A 20240-nucleotide genomic window follows, 5' to 3' on the forward strand; every position below is an offset into this window, starting at 1 on the left:
CTTCCCAAATTTCTCTGACTTTCATAATATGTGGTGATGTCCCACCAATTCTTGTAGGACGTTGTTCCATTGTTTTCTCACTCAACGACACAGATGGATATTGGGGGCTTTGAGGTTGTGTTCCAAATATAGGAATCCACTTTATTTTGTGTTATGTACATTAATTCTGCTTCTTTTTTCCTTCCTTGTATTGGAAGTGTTGCACTGTGGAGATCAGAGATCGTGAGGGAAAGAAGAATCCATCAAATCCCCCTCAGGAGTTATTTTTCAGGAAGATCCCTTGGGCAGATCCAAGTCAGGACACCTCAGGAGGTAATTGATGATCCTCCGATTACCCATCTGTCTTATCTTTGCTATCTCTGCTCTTCCATAGAATACCTCTTCCTGTTTTGTTAATTATGCATTTTGAAATTACTTATTCCTTACAGAAATGCAAAGAATGAAGTTTTCTGGTTTTTCTGGTGGACTTCAAAGAGCTGTTGAACCTCCAAATCAAGTAAGAAAGGGAAAACTTATTAGATTTGTATTCTCCCTTCAGGAATTGAAGGAAATGTGCAGAGTGCTGCCTCCTTCTATTTTCCCTCTTTGTTTGGACTGGATTATTTTTGTGTTCCTGAGTGACATAGAAAGCACAATAGTAGGTTCAAGTTGCTCTCAACCAGCATAGCTTTCTCTGTAGAATATTACTGGGATACAATGGTTTGTCATTTCTACCTTCAGATTCTGTTTAGCAAAAGTTTTTTAAGGACCACAGGCTAACTGGTTCTGCTAGGTACTCCAACTATGAGTTTAGAAGAAATTTTTTTTGAAAAGTGGTTCAAGAGAGAGGAATAGTGATAGTAACTGCTAGAGACCCGTTCTTTTTATAATTTTTTGATTTGGAGTTGTGCAAGGCTAATGAAAAATAACTAAAGACTCACATTGCCGAATTACCATTTTTAAAAAGCTTTATTCATTACCAGTAGTTCAAAGAATAAGCAAATCATATTAAAAAAAATAAAGCAGAATGTTAAAATCCAAAGAGAATGGTCACGTAGAGCATGTAATCGTGGTACTTTGGGCTGCAAAATAATTTCCAATACTATGATTTACGCCTGGATTAGGAGATCAAACATTCCTGCTTTGAAAAGCTGAGAAATGACCACTGCAGAGTATTTTCTCCTCTTTGTTTTCTTCCATTCAGCCAATGCTCAGACTATTAGATCAATCAATAATAGACAAATAGTTTAGCTGATTCAGAAGCGGGGATTACTTTATTCAGAATTGTCCATTTTCTCACCTAAAATTAGGACTTGTGTGAAGCACAGCCATTTAACTTAGTGCATATCTTTGATTTGGGGATTTGGGAACAATGGAGCAAAATAACTGAGTTGGTAGGGATCTTGGAGGTCTTCTAGCCCAACCCCCTGCTCAGAAAGGAAGCCCTATAGCATTTCAGCTAAATGGCTGTCCAATTTCTTCTCAAACACCTCCAGTGTTACAGCATCCACAATTTCTGGAGGAAAGTCATTCCACTGATTAATTGTTCTGTCAGGAAATTTCTCTTTGGTTGTAGGTTAGTTCTCTCCTTGATTAGTTTCCATCCAGTGCTTCTTGTCCCGCCTTCAGGTGCTTTGGAGCAGGGGTCCCCAACCACCGGTCCACGGACCGGTAGCGGTCCGTGGAACAAGTCCTACCGGGCGCTGGCTTGCTGGCGCGCTACTTGTTTTGATGAAAAAGTGCTTCCGGTGAGCTTTTCCGGGTAGAAAGCTCACCGGAAGCACTTTTCATCAAAACAAGATGGCGGCGCCCAGCTGATGTCGGTACCGGGCCGCGCCATAAAAAAGGTTGGTGGATACCAGGCCGCGGCGTAAAAAAGGTTGGGGATCACTGCTTTGGAGAATAGGTTGGCCTTCTCTTCTCTGTGGCAGATCCTTAGATATTGCAACATTGCTATCATGTCATTCCTAGTCCTCCTGTTCATTAAACTAGACATACTCAATTCCAGCAACTGGTCTTTATGTTTTATCCTCCATGATCCTAATCATTTTGGTTGCTCTTCTCTGTACTCTTTCTTAGAGTCTCAAGATCTTTTTTACATCTGGCAATCAAAACTAAATGCAATATTCCAAGTGTGGTCTGACCAAAGCATTATAAAGTGGAACTAACACTTCATGTGATCTTGATTCTATCTCTCTCTTAATGCAGCCTATGATTGTGTTGGGTTTTTTTTTTTTGGTAACTGTAGCACACTCCTGACTCTTGTTTAAGTGATTGTCCACTAGGATTCCAAGATCCCTGTTTCACTTCTGTTGAGCCAGGTATCACCTATTCTATGTCTGTGCATTTAGTTTTTCTTTCTTAAATGTAGAGCCTAACATTTCTCAATGTTGTTTTTCATTTTGTTAGATGGCGCCCAATCTGTCAATCCTTCTATAACTTGAGTTTATCTTCTGGAGTGTTGTTATTCCTGTCAATTTGGTCTTGTCTGCAAATTTGATGAGTTCCCCTTTTATCCTCTTGTCTAAATCATTGATGAAGATGAACAGATCTTGCGAATCTTTCAATTCTGTTCTTTTTTCCGTGTTCAGGAGAGTCTTGTGTCCTTTGAGGAGGTGGCTGTGTATTTCTCTGAGGATGAATGGTCTCAGCTGGATCCTGACCAGAAAGCTCTGCATTTGGAAGTCATGCTTGAAAACCATAGGAACGTGGTCTCACTGGGTAAGAGTTTTCTAGTCCCCAATCAGAGAGTTTAAGAAGACAAATTATAGTTAGTTTTTTTTATTTTAAAAAATCACTAATCAGATATTGTCTCTTGGGAGGGGGAAGGAAAGGATCTAGCCTTCTTGTACTCCAAGGAAGGAAAGAATTTACTGCTCTTTGCTTAGATGCTTTCTGTGCCATTTCTTACTGTATTTTTCCATTTCTATTTCAACTGGTCCCTTCCAACTCTGTTACTCAATCCATTCCGTTTTATGGAACTGGAGGCTAAAGAACTGGGTATTTTGATGAAAAGAAAGATTAGGGGTGACATCATAGCAGTGTTCCAATATCCTAGGGGCTGCCACAAAGAAGAGGGAGTTAATCTATTCTCCGAAGCACCTGAAGGTAGGACAATAAGCAAAGGGTGGAAAATAATTAAGGAGAGAAATAACTTAGAACTAAAGAGAAATTTCCTGACAGAACAATTAATCAGTGGAACAACTTGCCTCCAGTTATTTTATTCTACCCTATTCTACTCTACTCTATTCTGTCTTATGCAATCCTCAGTTCGCAAAGAACACAGTGTCAGAGTTCCAAGTAAAAGTCAACAGAATCAAAACCCTGAGGCCACGGAGTTCTTCATAGTAAGAATTTATTAGGCATGCCATATTGACACAGCTGGAGAAAACTCAACGGTCCCAAGGTTTTTCCCACCCAATTCAAAACCCAATGTCCTTTCCCCCAATCCAAATGTCCATCACATGGGGCAATCATGTCACAGTCTCCAGTCCAGTTGTTTTCCGTCCACGCCTCCCTAGCTCCTGGTGAGGACATCCTTGGTTCACAGGGGAAAGAATTTTATTTTGGCTACAAAATAAAATTTTATTTTGGCTATCTCTATTACCCACTCCCGTTCCCACAGCTCTAGTGAGCCTTGCTGTGGCAGCCCGGAAGGCCTAAAGTACTGTAGTGTGAGATCAGTTGCGTGAGATCTTGCACTACTGATCTTGCGTGATCTCGCACTAAAGCAGTTTAGCTTTCTGTTCTGTGCTAACTGAGACCTGTATATTGGCCTTTGCAAGCCAATCAGACTTTGTAGCCTCCCAACCTTTCTTGAGCCTCCCAACCTTTCCAGTGTTGGCACAAAGAGAGTTTACAAGCCAATGGGAGGCTTCAAGCAAAGGATTTCACCCCAAAATCTCATCACGAGGTTCAAGGAACAAGTTGAGTGGGAGTCCCGCCAGCCAGACACAAACCATGGAGCAGCTTCTCCAAGGTATACCAGGGAAGAAGGAACTTGTTTCAAAATTCTTTCAGTTCTCACAGGTCTATACTGAAATTAACACACCCCAATAAATCTTTAACTTTTTCCTAAAGGAATTTCGGAAAAATTGAGAAGAAAATTTGTTGACTTTCTACAGTTTGATCTTTTTCTCTAACCTTGTTATCATTTTCATTTCTCTTTTGCTTTAAAGGTGATAATGGACAGGAGAATCAAGATTCAAGTGAACTGTTCCAAGTGATCAATGCTAAAGGTGGAACTGATAAATTTGGAATTCGAATGGAATTCGAAAGCCATGAGATAAACCAGTCAAATAATTGGAACCAGGAAAGCTCATCTTCCACTGATACTCCGATGCAAGACTTTCTTGCCCAAGAAGAGAAAATAAGGAAGAAATATATTGGGAAAAGTATGAAGCTAATGAAATCTAAATTACATGTAAACGAACACTATTTAACCCAAAACAAAGGAGAAGATGCTATAAGACACAATAGACAAAATTACAATGGGACATTCATTCATTCTCTTGGAAATAACTCCCTTACATCTCAAAAAGTGATTCACAGAAAAAAGGACCCTTATCAATGTTTGGAATGTGGAAAACATTTTAGAACAAACAGGCAACTTACTTCCCATGAAAGGATTCACACGGGGGAGAAGCTATACAAGTGCAGAGAGTATGGTAACATGTTCAAAAGTGGTAGTAATCTTATTTCTCATAAAAGGATCCAAGCAGGAGATAAACCATATAAATGCATGCAGTGTGGAAAAACCTTTACTCGTAGTAATGGACTTAGAAACCATAAAATGATCCACACAGGAGAGAAACCATATAAATGCATGGAGTGTGGGAAAACCTTTACTCATAGCAATGGACTTAGATACCACAAAATGATCCACACAGGGAAAAAGCCATTTAAATGCATGGAATGTGGAAAGACCTTTGCTCAACGTGGTCATCTTATTTCCCATAAGATGATCCACACAGGGGAGAAACCATTTAAATGCATGCAGTGTGGTAAAACTTTTACTCGTATCTATGAACTTACTATCCACAAAAAGAGACACATGGGAGAGAAACCATATAAATGTATGCAGTGTGGGAAAACCTTTACTCGTAGCAATGAACTTACTATCCACAAAAAGATCCACACAGGAGAGAAACCATATAAATGCATGGAGTGTGGAAAGACCTTTGCTCTGAGCAGTGTGCTTCGAAACCACAAAAAGATCCACAGTGGAGAGAAACCATATAAATGCATGGAGTGTGGAAAGACCTTTGCTCTGGACAGTAGACTTACTATCCACAAAAAGATCCACACCGGGGAAAAGCCGTTTACATGTATGGAGTGTGGAAAAACCTTTGCTCAACGTAGTCATCTTATTTCCCACAATATAACCCACACGGGGGAGAAGGCTTTTAAATGCATGGAGTGTGGAAAAACCTTTGCTCATAGAGGTAAACTTATGTCCCATAAGAACATTCACACAGGGGAGAAGCCATATAAATGCATGGAGTGTGGAAAGACCTTTGCTCAAAGTGGTAATCTTATTTCCCATAAGAACATTCACACAAGGGAGAAGCCATTTAAATGCATAGATTGTGGAAAGACCTTTGCTCAAAGCCGTTATCTGGCTTCCCATAGAAAGATCCACTCGGAAGAGAAACCATTTAAATGCATGGAGTGTGGAAAGACGTTTACTAAGAGGAATGCTCTTACTTCTCATAACAGAATCCATACAGGAGAGAAGCCATATAAATGCATGGAGTGTGGGAAGACCTTTGCTCAGAATGGTAATCTTACTTCTCATAAAAGGATCCACACTCGGGAAAAAGTATATAGCAATAGCAATTCCACTTCAGACTTATCTACCACTCCACAAAGCTTTATAGCAGTCTTTGAGCAATTTACAAAGTCAGCATATTGTCCCCAGAAATCTAGGTCCTCGTTTTACCGACCTGGCAAAGATTAAAGGCTGAATCAACCATGAGCCGGTCAGGACCGAACTCCTGGCTCCTGGACAATCAGCTTGTACTACATTCTAACCTCTTACCTAATCATGTCTATAGCTTTTTATGTGTATGCAAATTGTGCCTTTCTGATCCACATGAGACAAGGTGGAATCCAACAAAATGAAATTTAATGTGTAGAAAAGTACGGTTTTACATCTGGGCAGAAAAAACATATTACGTGAAACATGGCTCAAAAACAGTAACCGTGAGAGGGACTTTGGCAGTCCAAATGGATGATCACTTAGAAATGAGTCACCTGTGTGTGCACAGCAGCCAAAAAAGCTAAGACAATCCTTGGTTGTATAAACAGAGGCATAGAATCAAAATCACATGAACTATTATTAGTACCATTTTATAAAGCCTTAGTAAGACCACACTTGGAATACTGCATACAGTTTTCAACATTACATTACAAAAAAGATGTTTAGTCTTTGGAAAAAGTGCAAAGGATAGCTAAGAAGATTAAAGGCCTGAAGACTGACATATGTAGTACTGTTGCAGGATTTGGGTTTGACTGATCTAGAGAAAAGAAGGATTGGGAGTGACATGATAGCAGTATTCCAGTACTTGAGAGGCTGCCATAAAGAGGAGGAGGTCAATTTATTTTCCAAAGCACCAGATGGCAGGACAAGAAATAATGGATGTGAAACTAATCAAGAAGAGAAGCAACCTGGAATTAACAAGTGTCTTTCTTACAGTGAGGACCATTAACCAGTGGAACAACTTGCCTTCCAATGTCACTGGACGTTTTTAAGAAGAGACTCCATAGTGACTTGTCTGAAATGGTATAGGATCTCGTACTTGAGTAGGGGCAGGGCTAGAAGAGCTCCAAGTTCCCTTGCGGCTGGATTCCGATTCTGAATCCTCAATCCTTTGTTGTGTATTTTTGCTAAGTAGGAGGTTTTAAAGGAAACATGAGCATGAGTGGAGATTAAGGTTATCATTTGGCCTGAAAGTGGTATGTGGATGCCAATATTTAAGTGGTGCAGATTCCCTAATCATTTTAAGAAACTCCCTCTGATGAGTATATCCATTACAGCAGAGTTGCAGTCAGAAATGCATTAGTCCTGAATCCCTTACTATTATTTCAGTGTTTGATACTTTGCTTAATATTGTCGAAATCTGCCTTTCCACCCTGATTCACATTATATAATGCAAGTGATAACTGAGAAACAAAACCAGGAGAACAGGGTTATACTGATGCTGAATTAGAAAATACAAATTATGGGCTTTCCTTGCTTTCCCTCGTATTGCCCATGTCTGGACCCACACAATCTTGTGACTATCTTTTTTTAAGTGAGGTCTCCAGAACTGGACACAGTATTTCAAATGGGATCTGACCAAAGCCTTATGTAATGGGCTAGGACCTTCTCTTTTGTTGATGGTGATACATCTGGTGAGGCATCCCAGAATTTTGTTTGCCTTCACAGCTGCCGGGCCACACTGTTTACTCATTTTGCGGTTATCATTTTTTCAGTGCCATGGTAACTTTGTTCACACAGTTCTGTGAAAAAAGTGGTGCTTGAAATCAGAATAGTTCTAGCATTCTGGAAATATGCATACCTTGTGTCTGTTCCAAGCGATGTCTACACATAGAGCATTAAAGCAAGTAGCCTTATTAAGAGAAAGCAGTGTGGTAGGGATATTAAGTCCCCCTAGCTAGCCAGCCTACTGGCCAACCAAGGTAGTCCTTGATTTACAATAATTTATCAAGTAACCATTCTAAGTTACAATGTTACTAAATTAATGATGGCTGTGACCCCTCCTTTGCTCTCTTCGTTCCTTCCCTCTCTCCCTCCCTTGTCCCAAATTAGGGATATTCCAGAGCAGGGGTCGCCAACCTTTTGGACCTCAGGGACCACCAAACTCATAATTTTAGATCCCAGGAACCACTAACTGGTTCTGTGGGCGTGGCTTGGGTGTGGCAGGGGAAGGATACTGTAAAATCTCCAGTCAGAGGTGGTATTTACTGGTTCCCTGAACTGCTCAAAATTTTCACTACCGTTCTACAGAACTGGTCAGAACCTGCTGAATACCACCTCTGATGTGGAGCCATTTTAGTTAGTATATATTCTTTTATTTTTACTTTTTCTTTGGTGGCTTTAGAGGAAGGGTTTCGGGCTTGCCACATTCCTAAGTAGGGAGGAATGGAGATAGAGTTGTTTAGACTAGGAACACGAGCTGACCATGCTGAGGCCCCTTGAGGTAAAGATTTATGACATCAAGCAATGTTGAATTACTTCTATTGGAAAATGTGACTTTTTGGGGGTGTTTCTAACTTCTAATATTGTGGGGTAATTCCGGGTTGTGTCAGATCTGGAATTACCACAGACTTTGCCAATTTGATGCTTTCTTAAATAAAAGAAACTGTTTTGGAAGATGGATTTTGCTCTTTTCTTTTTAAATGGATTTCATCACTTGGAAACCTGACATTTACTTCTACATGAAGGGAAGTAAGCAGTACGGTACCACAAAGTTCCGTCTTAGTCCCAGTACTCTTCAGTGTCTTTATAATGACAGTTGATACTAAGCTACCAGGAATAGCCAACACCCTATATCGGGTATCAAACATGTCCCGTCGTCATGTGGCGTATAGCAACGTTTTTCCCCTTTGCTAAAACGGGGGTTCGTGTAGCCAGCACGCCCCAGCCTGCAGGCCGGGAGTTTCACACCCCTGCCCTAGATGATGGGCTCAAGATCCATTTACTTTTATACTCCTTCTTCACGATGTTCTTTTCTTAATTTTGTAATTCCACTTTTTCTCCAGTCAGAGATGAAGCAACATTTTCCCCTCTTCATTTCTCAATTAAGTAGCTTCATTACCAGGTAAAATTTCTAGAATATCCAGAGGTTTCAAGTTTTCCTCCATTTTGGGACTGGTTTTCTTTTTTCTTTTCGTTCAGGGTCGCCATGTCGGACATGGAGACATTCAGAGGGGCCTTTCACCTACTCCCATGCCCATCATCCCTGCCCACCCTTTTCCTCTCAGACGCACTCCTCTTTCCCGCCTTTTCTAGAATCGTGACACTTTATCCCAAATCCACCAGGGGGAGCCCTCCGCCACGGGAAGGGAACTCCCGGCGCTTCCCCATTGGCTCTATGAAGGGCGAAAGTCACAGCTGTTTTTGTAGGAGAGGCTGGGAAGGAACAAATGCTCGCCGTTCTAGGATGCCGCACTCGCTCGCCTTAACCCCCGGGGCTCCACAGAACTCGGGGAGTTGCTGCGGGAGAGTCTTGCTGGGGGAGATACGCACTTGCTCCGGGTGAGGGGAGTCTCTTCCCTTACAAAGGGAGACGGAGGAGGGAGACAGCCGCGCCCGGCCCTCCTGCGGGTTCAACCCCGGGTGCCATGCTCCCCAGCCGACCTCTCCATAGGAAGAGCCCGAGTGGGGGAAGAGGAGGGTCGGCCTTGCGGAAGCCCAGCAGCAGAGGAGAGAAGGCGGGCGAGGAGAGGGAGGATTCGCACCCGGCTCCCCGAGGGCCGATCCTGTCTCCGGAGGGGCAAAAAAAGAGAAAAGAGCGGAGTAACTTGCAGGGATGAATCCTGCGGCCCAGAAATGGTTCTTTGAAGAGTCCTTGGACCCATTTGGATTTGCTCTGCAGAAGAGAGAAAGGATGGAGACACAACATTTTGCAAAGGAGGGGAATGGAAAAGGCCCTTCAACTGTTCAGCCTGGGAAGGGTGGGGAGATCTTGACAAGACCTGGGCAGAAGATCCTGGAAGAGGAAACCATCCTCCCTTCAGAAGTCCAGTCCTGGAACTTGTTCCAATACCAGGAGGCTGAGGGCCCCCGAGGACTTTGCAGCCGACTCCATTACTTTTGTAGGCGATGGCTGAGACCAGAAAAGTACACCAAAGCTCAGATGCTGGATCTGGTTGTTCTGGAGCAGTTCCTGGCTCTTCTGCCCCCAGAGATGGAGGGTTGGGTGAGGGAGTGTGGAGCAGAGAGCAGCTCCCAGGCGGTGGCCCTGGCGGAAGGCTTCCTCCTGAGCCAGGCAGACGACCAGAAGGAGCAGGTCAAGTTGCAGGTGAGAGATTTTAATCCAGGGAGCTCAGAAGGGAATAGAAAATTTGTTTGAATACTTCACCCCTCCTTTCCAAACTTCTCTGACATTCATAATATGTGGCAATGTCCCACCAATTCTTGTAGGACATTGTTCCATTGTTTTCTCACTCAACCATGTTGATGGATATTGGGGGCTTTGAGGTTGTGTTCCGGATATTGTGTTCCACTTTATTTTGTGATATACATTAATTCGGTTTCTTTTTTCCTTCCTCCTATTTGAAGTGCTGCACTGTGGAGATGAGAGATCCTGAGGGAAAGAAGAATCCATCAAATCCCCCTCAGGAGCTATTTTTCAAGAGGATCCCTTGCGAAGATCCATGTCGAGGCACCACTGGAGGTAATCCAAGATCCTCCCATTACCCAGAGAGATCCCATTTGTCTTACCTTCTTCACTTCTGTTACTTCCTCTTATTTTGTAATTATTTTATCGTTACAGAGAAACAAAGAATGAAGTTTCCTGTTTTTTATGATGGAGCTCAAACAGCGGTTGAACCTCCAAATCAAGTAAGAAAGGGAAAACTTATTAGATTTGTATTCTCCCTTTCTTTCAGGCAGTAAAGCAGGTGTGTAGAGTGCTCTCTCTCCTTTTATTTCCCCCTTCTATGGATTGGATTAGTTTTGTGCTCCTGTGCAACATAGGAAACAGAATAGCAGGTTCAAGTTACTCTCAACCAGCATAGCTTTCTCTGTGGAATATTACTAGGACAAAATGGTTTGTCATTTCTACCCTCAAATTCTGTTTAGGAAATGACCACAGGTTAACTGGTTCTGCTAGGTAATCCACCAACTATGAGTTTAGACGAAATAATTTTATAACAAGTCATTCAAGAAATAGGAATAAACATGTCACTGTGGTAGTAACTGCTAGAGACCAGTTCTTTTTGTAATTCTTTGACTAAGAATTCTGCAAGGCTAGTAAAAAATAACTAAATACATTGCCACGTTACCATTTTTAAAAAAGCCTTGTTCGTAACCAATAGTTCAAAAAAGAAGCAAATATTATTGAAAAATAACGAATTTTAAAATTGAAAAAGAATAGTCCCATAGAGCAGGGGTCCCCAACCACCGGTCCACGGACCGGTCCCGGTCCGTGGAACAAGTCCCTACCGGGCCCTGAGAGCGCGCTATCTTGTTTTGATGAAAAGTGCTTCCGTGAGCTTTTCCGGTAGAAAGCTCACCGGGAGCACTTTTTCATCAAAACAAGATGGCGGCGCCCAGCTGATGTCGGTACCGGGCCGCGCCATAAAAAAGGTTGGGGATACCGAGTCGCGGCGTAAAAAAGGTTGGGGATCACTGCCATAGAGCATGGAATCGTGGTACTTTGGGCAACAAAATAATTTCTAATCCTCCGATTTGTGCCTGGATTAGGAGATGAAACATTCCCGCTTTGCAAAGAATGACCTTTGCAGAGAATTTTCTCTTCTTTGTTTTCTTCCATTCAGCCAATGGCTCAGATTACTAGATCAATAAATGAAAGAGCAATAGATCAGTGGGATTATTTTTCTGAAAGGCACTATAAGTTCGTCAGAATCAATCAACTTGATAAAACTTGCCCCAAATATTTCTTCAAACAAATATTCAGAATTGTCCGTATTATTACCTAAAATTAGGACTTGTGTGAAGCGCAGCCATTCAACTTGGTGTATAACTTTGCTTTGGAAATTTGAGAACCATGGAGCAGAATACTGTAACAGAGTTGGTAGGGATCTTGGAGGTCTTCTAGCCCAACCCCCTGCTCAGACAGGAAGCCCTATAACATTTCAGCTAAATGGCTGTCCAATTTCTTCTCAAACACCTCCAGTGTTGGAGCATCCACAACTTCTGGAGGAAAGTCATTCCACTGATTAATTGTTCTCGCTGTCAGGAAATTCCTTTCTAGTTGTTCTTTGATTCTCTCCTTTATTAGTTTCCATCCAGTGCTTCTTGTCCCACCTTCAGGTTCTTTGGAGAATAGGTTGGCCTTCTTTTCTTTCTGGCAGCTCCCTAGATATTGCAACACTGCTATCATGTTATTCCTAGTCCTTCTTTTCATTAAACTAGACAAGTAATGGCTAAAATTTTCATCATTGTGGCCAAAAGTGTGTGTGTGTGTGTGTGTGTATGCGCACCTGCACCCTAATGCAATGCGCATGCTACACTCCCCGCACGCCCTGCACGCTGCTGCACATGCACACATAACCCCCCCTCTACTCTTTATAGAGTCTCAATGTCTTTTTTACCTCTGGCAAGCAAAACTAAATGCAATATTCCAAGTGTGGTCTGACCAAGGCATTATAAAGTAGTACTAATACTTCATGTGATCTTGATTCTATCCCTCTCTTAATGCAGCCTATGATTGTGTTGGGGTTCTTTTTGGCAATGGAAGCATACTACTAACTCATGTTTAAGTGATTGTCCACTAGGACTCCAAGATCCGTTACACTGTCTACTGTTGAGACAGGTATTACCTATTTGATGCCTGTGCATTTGGTTTTTCTTTCCTAAATGTAGCACCTTACATTTCTCACCGTTGATTTTCATTTTGTTAGATTGAGCTCAATGTGTTGATCCTTTTATATCTCCAGCTTATCTTCTGGAGTGTGGGTATTCCTGTCAATTTGCTCTTGTGTGGAAATTTAATGAGCTCCCCTTCTATCCTCTTGCCTAAATCATTGATGAAGATGAACAGATCTTGCTAATCCTCCTGTTCTGTTCCTTTTTCTTTGTCCAGGGGAGCCTTGTGTCCTTTGAGGATGTGGCTGTGTATTTCTCTGAGGAGGAATGGTCTCATCTGGATTCTGAGGAAAAAGCGCTGCATTCGGAAGTCATGCTCGAAAACCATAGAAACGTGCTTTCTCTGGGTAAGAGTTTTCTAGTCCCCAAGCAGAGAGTTCAAGAAGACAGATTATAATTAGTTTTTTTATTTAAAAATCACTAATCAGATATCGCCTCCTGGGAGAGAGAAGGAAAGGATCTGGCCTTCTCGTACTCCTAGGAAGGAAAGAGTCTGGGTGGGCCTGGCTAGTTGGTTATGTGACTGGGTGGGTGTGGCCAATTTAGCAGTCCATTTTGCCTCTGTCCTTCCTCAAAGGCATCTGTTTATTTAATAAGATCCCCCTCCCCGAAGGGAAAAAAGAGCACAAATTTTCTTGCCAGTTGCCACTTCAGTACAACAGCAGCTTCAGGTTCCTTAAAATAGGCCATTGACAAAAGAATGAAACAAACAGGATTTCCTTCAAGAATTACTCCTGCTCATATGTTTCAGATGACTATACAATAAACCAGACTGAGAACTGCACTAATTAAGACTTTAACTAAAACCGCAAGATTTGGAAAAGATTTGGAAACTCCAAAAGCCATTAGCATTGCATTTCTCTGAATGTACCATATACCTCTATGTTAACTGATTTCTGATGCATTTCACTCATGGAATGACCTTTTGTTACTACTTCCAGCAATATTAATCTGCATTTCTTACTTTTATTTAAAACAAACAGATTTCAAATGATATAAACACCATTGAGATCGTCTGTAGGCAGACAAACACAAACCCCACCGATTTGCTCTCTCTCTCTCTCTCTCTCACACACACACACACATACCTCAATCATCTCAATTGTACATATTATATATAAAGGAAATGTTAGGGACAGAAGTTTCCAGTAACCCCATTAACTCTTAAGGGCAGGCAGTACCTTAATGCTGATTAAATCTAAAAGAGGCCAAATCAGGAGGACTGACCAGAAATTGACTCCCTAATAACTAAGGACAGGTCCTCCTCAAGTTTCATTTAGAATTGGAGGGGTGACAGAGAAAGAGAAGAAAAAATTTAAGTTAAATAGGCTTACTCTAGTAATTTCACAGCGAAGCAATTTAGGTCCTGGAGCACAGGCAATGAAGCAAAAGAAGAGAGAGGGAGAGGGAGAGAGAGAGAGAGAAATTCATTGAATTTATACAGTTTGATCTGACTCCCTAACCTTGTTACCATTTTCATTTCTCTTTTCTTTTGAAGGTAATAATGGGCAGGAGAATCAAGATTCCTGTAAAGTGTTCCAAGTGGTCAATGCTAAAGATGGAATAGGGAAGTTTGGAATTCGAACGGAATTAGAAAGCCATAAGAGAAACCAGTCAAATATTTTGAATCAGGAAAGCTCATCTTCCACTGATGCTCCGAAGCAAGACTTTCTTGCCCAACTAGAGAATATGAGGAAAAAATATATTGGGAAAAGTGTGGAACTAATCAAAGATAAATTACATGTAAATGAAGACTACTTAACCCAAAAGAAAGGAGATGATGCTATAAGACACGACGGACAAAATTACAATGGGACATTCATTCATTCTCTTGGAAATAACTTCCTTACATCTCAAAAAGTAATTGACACAGAAGAGAAGCCTTATAAATGTTTGGAAAGTGGAACATGTTTTAGAACAAGCAGGCAACTTACTTCCTATGAAAGAATTCACACAGGGGAGAAACAGTATTCAGAAGCACCTGTAGCCCAGGTAGCCCAGTCCCTCCAAGCAACAGGAGAAAAACCATATAAATGCATGGAGTGTGGGAAAACCTTTATTCATAGCAATGGACTTAGAAGTCATAAAACGATCCACACGGGAGAGAAACCATTTAAATGCATGGAATGTGGAAAGACCTTTACCCGAAAATGTAGTCTTATTGCCCATAAAATGATGCACTCAGAAGAGAAACCATTTAAATGCATGGAGTGTGGAAGGACGTTTATTGCGAGGAATGCTCTTACTTCTCATAACAGAAGCCATACAGGAGAGAAGCCATATAAATGCACGGAGTATGGAAAGACCTTTGCTCAGAATGCTCAGCTTACTTATCATAAAAGGATCCACACTTGGGAAAAAGTATATAGCAATAGCAATTCCACTTCAGACTTGTCTACCACTCCACAAAGCTTTATAGCAGCCTTTGAGCAATTTACAAAGTCAGCATATTGTCCCCAGAAATCTGGGTCCTCGTTTTACCGACCTGGCAAAGATTAAAGGCTGAATCAACCATGAGCCGATCAGGACCGAAGTCCTGGCTCCTGGACAATCAGCTTGTACTACGTTCTTACCTAATCATGTCTATAACTTTTTATGTGTATGCACATTGTGCCTTTTTGATCCACATGAGACAAGGTGGAATCCAACAAAATGAAATTTAATGTGTAGAAAAGTACGGTTTTACATCTGGGCAGGAAAAACATATTAGTGAAACATGGCTCAAAAACAGTTACCGTGAGAGGGACTTTGGCAGTCCAAATGGATGATCACTTAGAAATGAGTCACCTGTGTGTGCACAGCAGCCAAAAAAGCTAAGACAATCCTTGTTTGTATAAACAGAGGCATAGAATCAAAATCACATGAACTATTAGTACCATTTTATAAAGTAAGACCACACTTGGAATACTGCATACAGTTTTCTACATTACATTACAAAAAAGATGTTTAGTCTTTGGAAAAAGTGCAAAGAAGGATAGCTAAGAAGATTAAAGGCCTGAAGACTAAGACATAAAAAGTACTGTTGCAGGATTTGGGTTTGACTGATCTAGAGAAAAGAAGGATTGGGAGTGACATGATAGCAGTATTCCAGTACTTGAGAGGCTGCCATAAAGAGGAGGAGGTCAATTTATTTTCCAAAGCACCAGATGGCAGGACAAGAAATAACGGATGTGAAACTAATCAAGAAGAGAAGCAACCTGGAATTAACAAGTGTCTTTCTTACAGTGAGGACCATTAACCAGTGGAACAACTTGCCTTCAGATGTCACTGGACGTTTTTAAGAAGAGACTCCACAGTGACTCTCCCTCGTGTTGCCCATGTCTGGACCCACACAATCTTGTGACTATCTTTTTTAAAGTGAGGTCTCCAGAACTGGACACAGTATTCCAAATGGGATCTGACCAAAGCCTTATGTAATGGGCTAGGACCTTCTCTTTTGTTGATGGTGATACATCTGGTGAGGCATCCCAGAATTTTGTTTGCCTTCACAGCTGCCGGGCCACACTGTTTACTCATTTTGCAGTTATCATTTTTTCAGTGCCATGGTAACTTTGTTCACACAGTTATATGGAAAAAGTGGTGCTTGAAATCAGAATAGTTCTAGCATTCTGGAAATATGCATACCTTGTGTCTGTTCCAAGCGTTGTCTACACATAGAGCATTAAAGCAAGTAGCCTTATTAAGAGAAAGCAGTGTGGTAGGGATATTAAGTTCCCCTAGCTAGCCAGCCTACTGGCCAACCAAGGTAAGTCCTTGATTTACAATAATTTATCAAGTAACCATTCTAAGTTACAATGGCACTAAATTAATGATGGCTGTGACCCCTCCTTTGCTATCTTCGTTCCTTCCCTCTCTCCCTCCCTTGTCCCAAATTAGGGATATTCCAGAGTAGGGGTCGCCAACCTTTTGGACCTCGGGGACCACCAAACTCATAATTTTAGATCCCAGGGACCACTAACTGGTTCTGTGGACGTGGCCTAATTTGTGGGTGTGGCTTGGTGGTCATGTGATTGGCTGGGCATGGCTTGTCTGTAAATATTATGAATATTTATATAAATATTGAATTTTTTTATTAAAAAGAGCAACTTTTACCTACAATCAGGCAAAGCAGGCAGGCAGATTGAGTTGCTCACAGAATCACAGATTCATTCAGAGATCTATCTATCTGCCACTGGCTAGCTCAGTCTGTCACATAAAATTTGCTTGCAAGCAAACTCATAAAATTTGCTAGCAAGCAAACTCACAACACACCATGCATGTAAATATTGAATTTTTTATAAAAAAAGAGCAACTTTTACCCAAAATCAGGCAAAGCAGGCAGATTGAGTTGCTCACAGAATCATTCAGTGATCTACCTATCTGCCATCGGCTAGCTCAGTCTCAAATTTGCTTGCTGTGAGTCTGCACTGAATTTGCTTGCAAGCAAACCTTCAGTCCTAAGAGAGGTTTGGCTGTGCTGAGCCGAAGATCTAAAGACTAGCTAGAAAGCAAGAAATCCGAACAGATGATGGTCGGAAAAAGGAAAAATAGCAATTTAGCAGACAAGTTTACTGAGTAAGGAGTGAGAGGGCAGGGAGGGTTCCCGCGGGCCATGCGGGCGGTGCAACCTTGTATTTTTGCGCAGCCTGGATTAATTGCTTTGTGGGGGTGCTCTGGGGATGAGATTTCTCTGCGGCCCACCAAATTTTTCTCACGGCCCACCAGTGGGCTGCAGCCCACCGGTTGGCAACAACTGTTCCAGAGCATCTTGGTAAGCTAGAAAAATTGGGATAAATAGTATCACCATCAGATTAATTTGTAAACCATGCTCAATGAGTAATCCTTAATGGTATTACTGTCAAGCCCAAAACTGACATTTGTGTAGTAGTGGTGGGATTCAAATTTTTTTACTACCGGTTCTGTGGGCGTGGCTTGGGTGTGGCAGAGGAAGGATACTGTAAAATCTCCAGTCAGAGGTGGTATTTACTGGTTCCCTGAACTGCTCAAAATTTTCACTACCGTTCTACAGAACTAGTCAGAACCTGCTGAATACCACCTCTGATGTGGAGCCATTTTAGTTAGTATATATTCTTTTATTTTTACTTTCTCTTTGGTGGCTTTGGAGGAAGGGTTTCGGGCTTGCCACATTCCTAAGGAGGGAGGAATGGAGATAGAGTTGTTTAGACTAGGAACACGAGCTGACCATGCTGAGGCCCCTTGAGGTAAAGATTTAGGACATCAAGCAATGTTGAATTACTTCTATTGGAAAATGTGACTTTTGGGGGGTGTTTCTAACTTCTAATATTGTGGGGTAATTCCGGCTTGTGTCAGATCTGGAATTACCACAGACTTTGCCAATTTGATGCTTTCCTAAATAAAAGAAATTGTTTTGGAAGATGGATTTTGCTCTTTTCTTTTTAAATGGATTTCATCACTTGGAAACCTGACATTTACTTCTACATGAAGGGAAGTAAGCAGTACGGTACCACAAAGTTCCGTCTTAGTCCCAGTACTCTTCAGTGTCTTAATAATGACAGTTGATACTAAGCTAGCAGGAATAGCCAACACCCTATATCGGGTATCAAACATGTCCCGTCATCGTGTGGCGTATAGCAACATTTTCCCCCTTTGCTAAAACGGGGGTTGGTGTAGCCAGCACGCAACACATCCAGCCTGCAGGCCGGGAGTTTCACACCCCTGCCCTAGATGATGGGCTCAAGATCCATTTACTTTATACTCCTTCTTCACGATCTTCTTTTCTTAATTTTGTAATTCCACTTTTTCTCCAGTCAGAGATGAAGCAACATTTTCCCCTCTTCATTTCTCAATTAAGATTAAATCAGCATTTCTTCATTACCAGGTAAAATTTCTACAATAACCAGAGGTTTCAAGTTTTCCTCCATTTTGGGACTGGTTTTCTTTTTTCTTTTTGTTCAGGGTCGCCATGTTGGACACATTCAGAGGGGCCTTTCACCTACTCCCATGCCCATCATCCCTGCCCACCCTTTTCCTCTCAGACGCACTCCTCTTTCCCGCCTTTTTAGAATCGTGACACTTTATCCCAAATCCACCAGGGGGAGCCCTCCGCCACGGGAAGGGAACTCCCGGCGCTTCCCCATTGGCTCTATGAAGGGCGAAAGTCACAGCTGTTTTTGTAGGAGAGGCTGGGAAGGAACAAATGCTCGCCGTTCTAGGATGCCGCACTCACTCGCCTTAACCCCCGGGGCTCCACAGAACTCGGGGAGTTGCTGCGGGAGAGTCTTGCTGGGGGAGGTACGCACTTACCCCGGGTGAGGGGAGTCTCTTCCCTTACAAAGGGAGACGGAGGAGGGAGACAGCCGCGCCCGGCCCTCCTGCGGGTTCAATCCCGGGTCCCATGCTCCCCAGCCGACCTCTCCATAGGAAGAGCCCGAGTGCGGGAAGAGGAGGATCGGCCTTGCGGAAGCCCAGCAGGAGAGGAGAGAAGCGAAGCCGGGCGAGGAGAGGGAGGATTGGCACCCGGCTCCCCGAGGGCCCGATCCTGTCTCCGGAGGGGTAAAAGAAAAAAAAGAGCGGAATAATTTGCAGGGATGAATCCTGCGGCCCCAGAAATGGTCCTTTGAAGAAAAAAGCATCTGGAGATCCACAAGAGTCCTTGGACCCATTTGGATTTGCTCTGCAGAAGAGAGAAAGGATGGAGACACAACCTTTTGCAAAGGAGGGGAATGGAAAAGGCCCTTCAACTGTTCAGCCTGGGAAGGGTGGTGAGATCTTGACAAGACCTGGGCAGAAGATCCTGGAAGAGGAAACCATCCTCCCTTCAGAAGTCCAGCCCTGGAACTTGATCCAATACCAGGAGGCTGAGGGCCCCCGAGGACTTTGCAGCCGACTCCATTACTTTTGTAGGCGATGGCTGAGACCAGAAAAGTACACCAAAGCTCAGATGCTGGATCTGGTTGTTCTGGAGCAGCTCCTGTTCCTTCTGCCCCCAGAGATGGAGGGTTGGGTGAGGGAGTGTGGAGCAGAGACCAGTTCCCAGGCTGTGGTCCTGGCGGAAGGCTTCCTCCTGAGCCAGGCGGACGACCAGAAGGAGCAGGTCAAGTTGCAGGTGAGAGATTTTAATCTAGGGAGCTCAGAAGGGAATAGAAAATATGTTTGAATATTTCACCCCTCCTTTCCAAACTTCTCCGACATTCATAATATTTCCCACCAATTCTTGTAGGACCATTGTTTTCTCACTCAACCATGTTGATGGATATTGGGGGCTTTGAGGTTGTGTTCCAGATATTGTGTTCCACTTTATTTTGTGATATACATTAATTCTGTTTCTTTTTTCCTTCCTCCTATTTGAAGTGCTGCACTGTGGAGATCAGAGATCCTGAGGGAAAGAAGAATCCATCAAATCCCCCTCAGGAGCTATTTTTCAGGAGGATCCCTTGCGAAGATCCATGTCGAGACACCACTGAAGGTAATCCAAGATCCTCCCATTACCCAGAGAGATCCCATTTGTCTTACCTTCTTCGCTTCTGTTACTTCCTCTTATTTTGTAATTATTTTATCGTTACAGAGAAACAAAGAATGAAGTTTCCTGTTTTTTATGATGGAGCTCAAACAGCGGTTGAACCTCCAAATCAAGTAAGAAAGGGAAAACTTATTAGATCTGTATTCTCCCTTTCCTTCAGGCAGTAAAGCACGTATGTAGAGTGCTCTCTGTCCTTTTATTTTTCCCCTTCTGTGGATTGGA

The 20240-nt window shown here is 42.4% G+C and overlaps 3 protein-coding genes across 3 annotated transcripts in view; all 3 read left to right on the forward strand.

Moving 5' to 3' along the window:
* The window catches only part of LOC113429960 (uncharacterized), a 69488-nt gene that overhangs the window by 41816 nt on the left and 7432 nt on the right, over positions 1-20240 (forward strand). Inside the window, exons 10-17 of the mRNA XM_087954139.1 lie at positions 198-312; positions 429-496; positions 2571-2700; positions 4158-5935; positions 9146-9502; positions 19068-19604; positions 19850-19964; positions 20064-20131. Of these exons, the coding sequence (XP_087810265.1) occupies positions 198-312; positions 429-496; positions 2571-2700; positions 4158-5935; positions 9146-9502; positions 19068-19604; positions 19850-19964; positions 20064-20131 (3168 nt within the window). The remainder of the gene's footprint in view (positions 1-197; positions 313-428; positions 497-2570; positions 2701-4157; positions 5936-9145; positions 9503-19067; positions 19605-19849; positions 19965-20063; positions 20132-20240) is intronic.
* The window catches only part of LOC113430819 (uncharacterized), a 52983-nt gene that overhangs the window by 16079 nt on the left and 16664 nt on the right, over positions 1-20240 (forward strand). The gene's annotated exons all lie outside the window — the stretch shown is intronic.
* LOC148131832 (zinc finger protein with KRAB and SCAN domains 1-like) lies at positions 9225-15087 on the forward strand. The gene is made up of 5 exons (XM_087953517.1): positions 9225-10007; positions 10268-10382; positions 10482-10549; positions 12756-12885; positions 14037-15087. The coding sequence occupies exons 1-5, from the start codon at positions 9516-9518 to the stop codon at positions 15035-15037; spliced, it is 1806 nt and encodes a 601-aa protein (XP_087809643.1). The 5' UTR covers positions 9225-9515; the 3' UTR covers positions 15038-15087.

The sequence above is a fragment of the Notechis scutatus genome, chromosome 2 (assembly GCF_049901735.1).
Source record: "Notechis scutatus isolate UNSWTSFEM ecotype Mainland chromosome 2, rNotScu1.2, whole genome shotgun sequence".
In the NCBI taxonomy this organism is placed as follows: Eukaryota; Metazoa; Chordata; class Lepidosauria; order Squamata; family Elapidae; genus Notechis; species Notechis scutatus.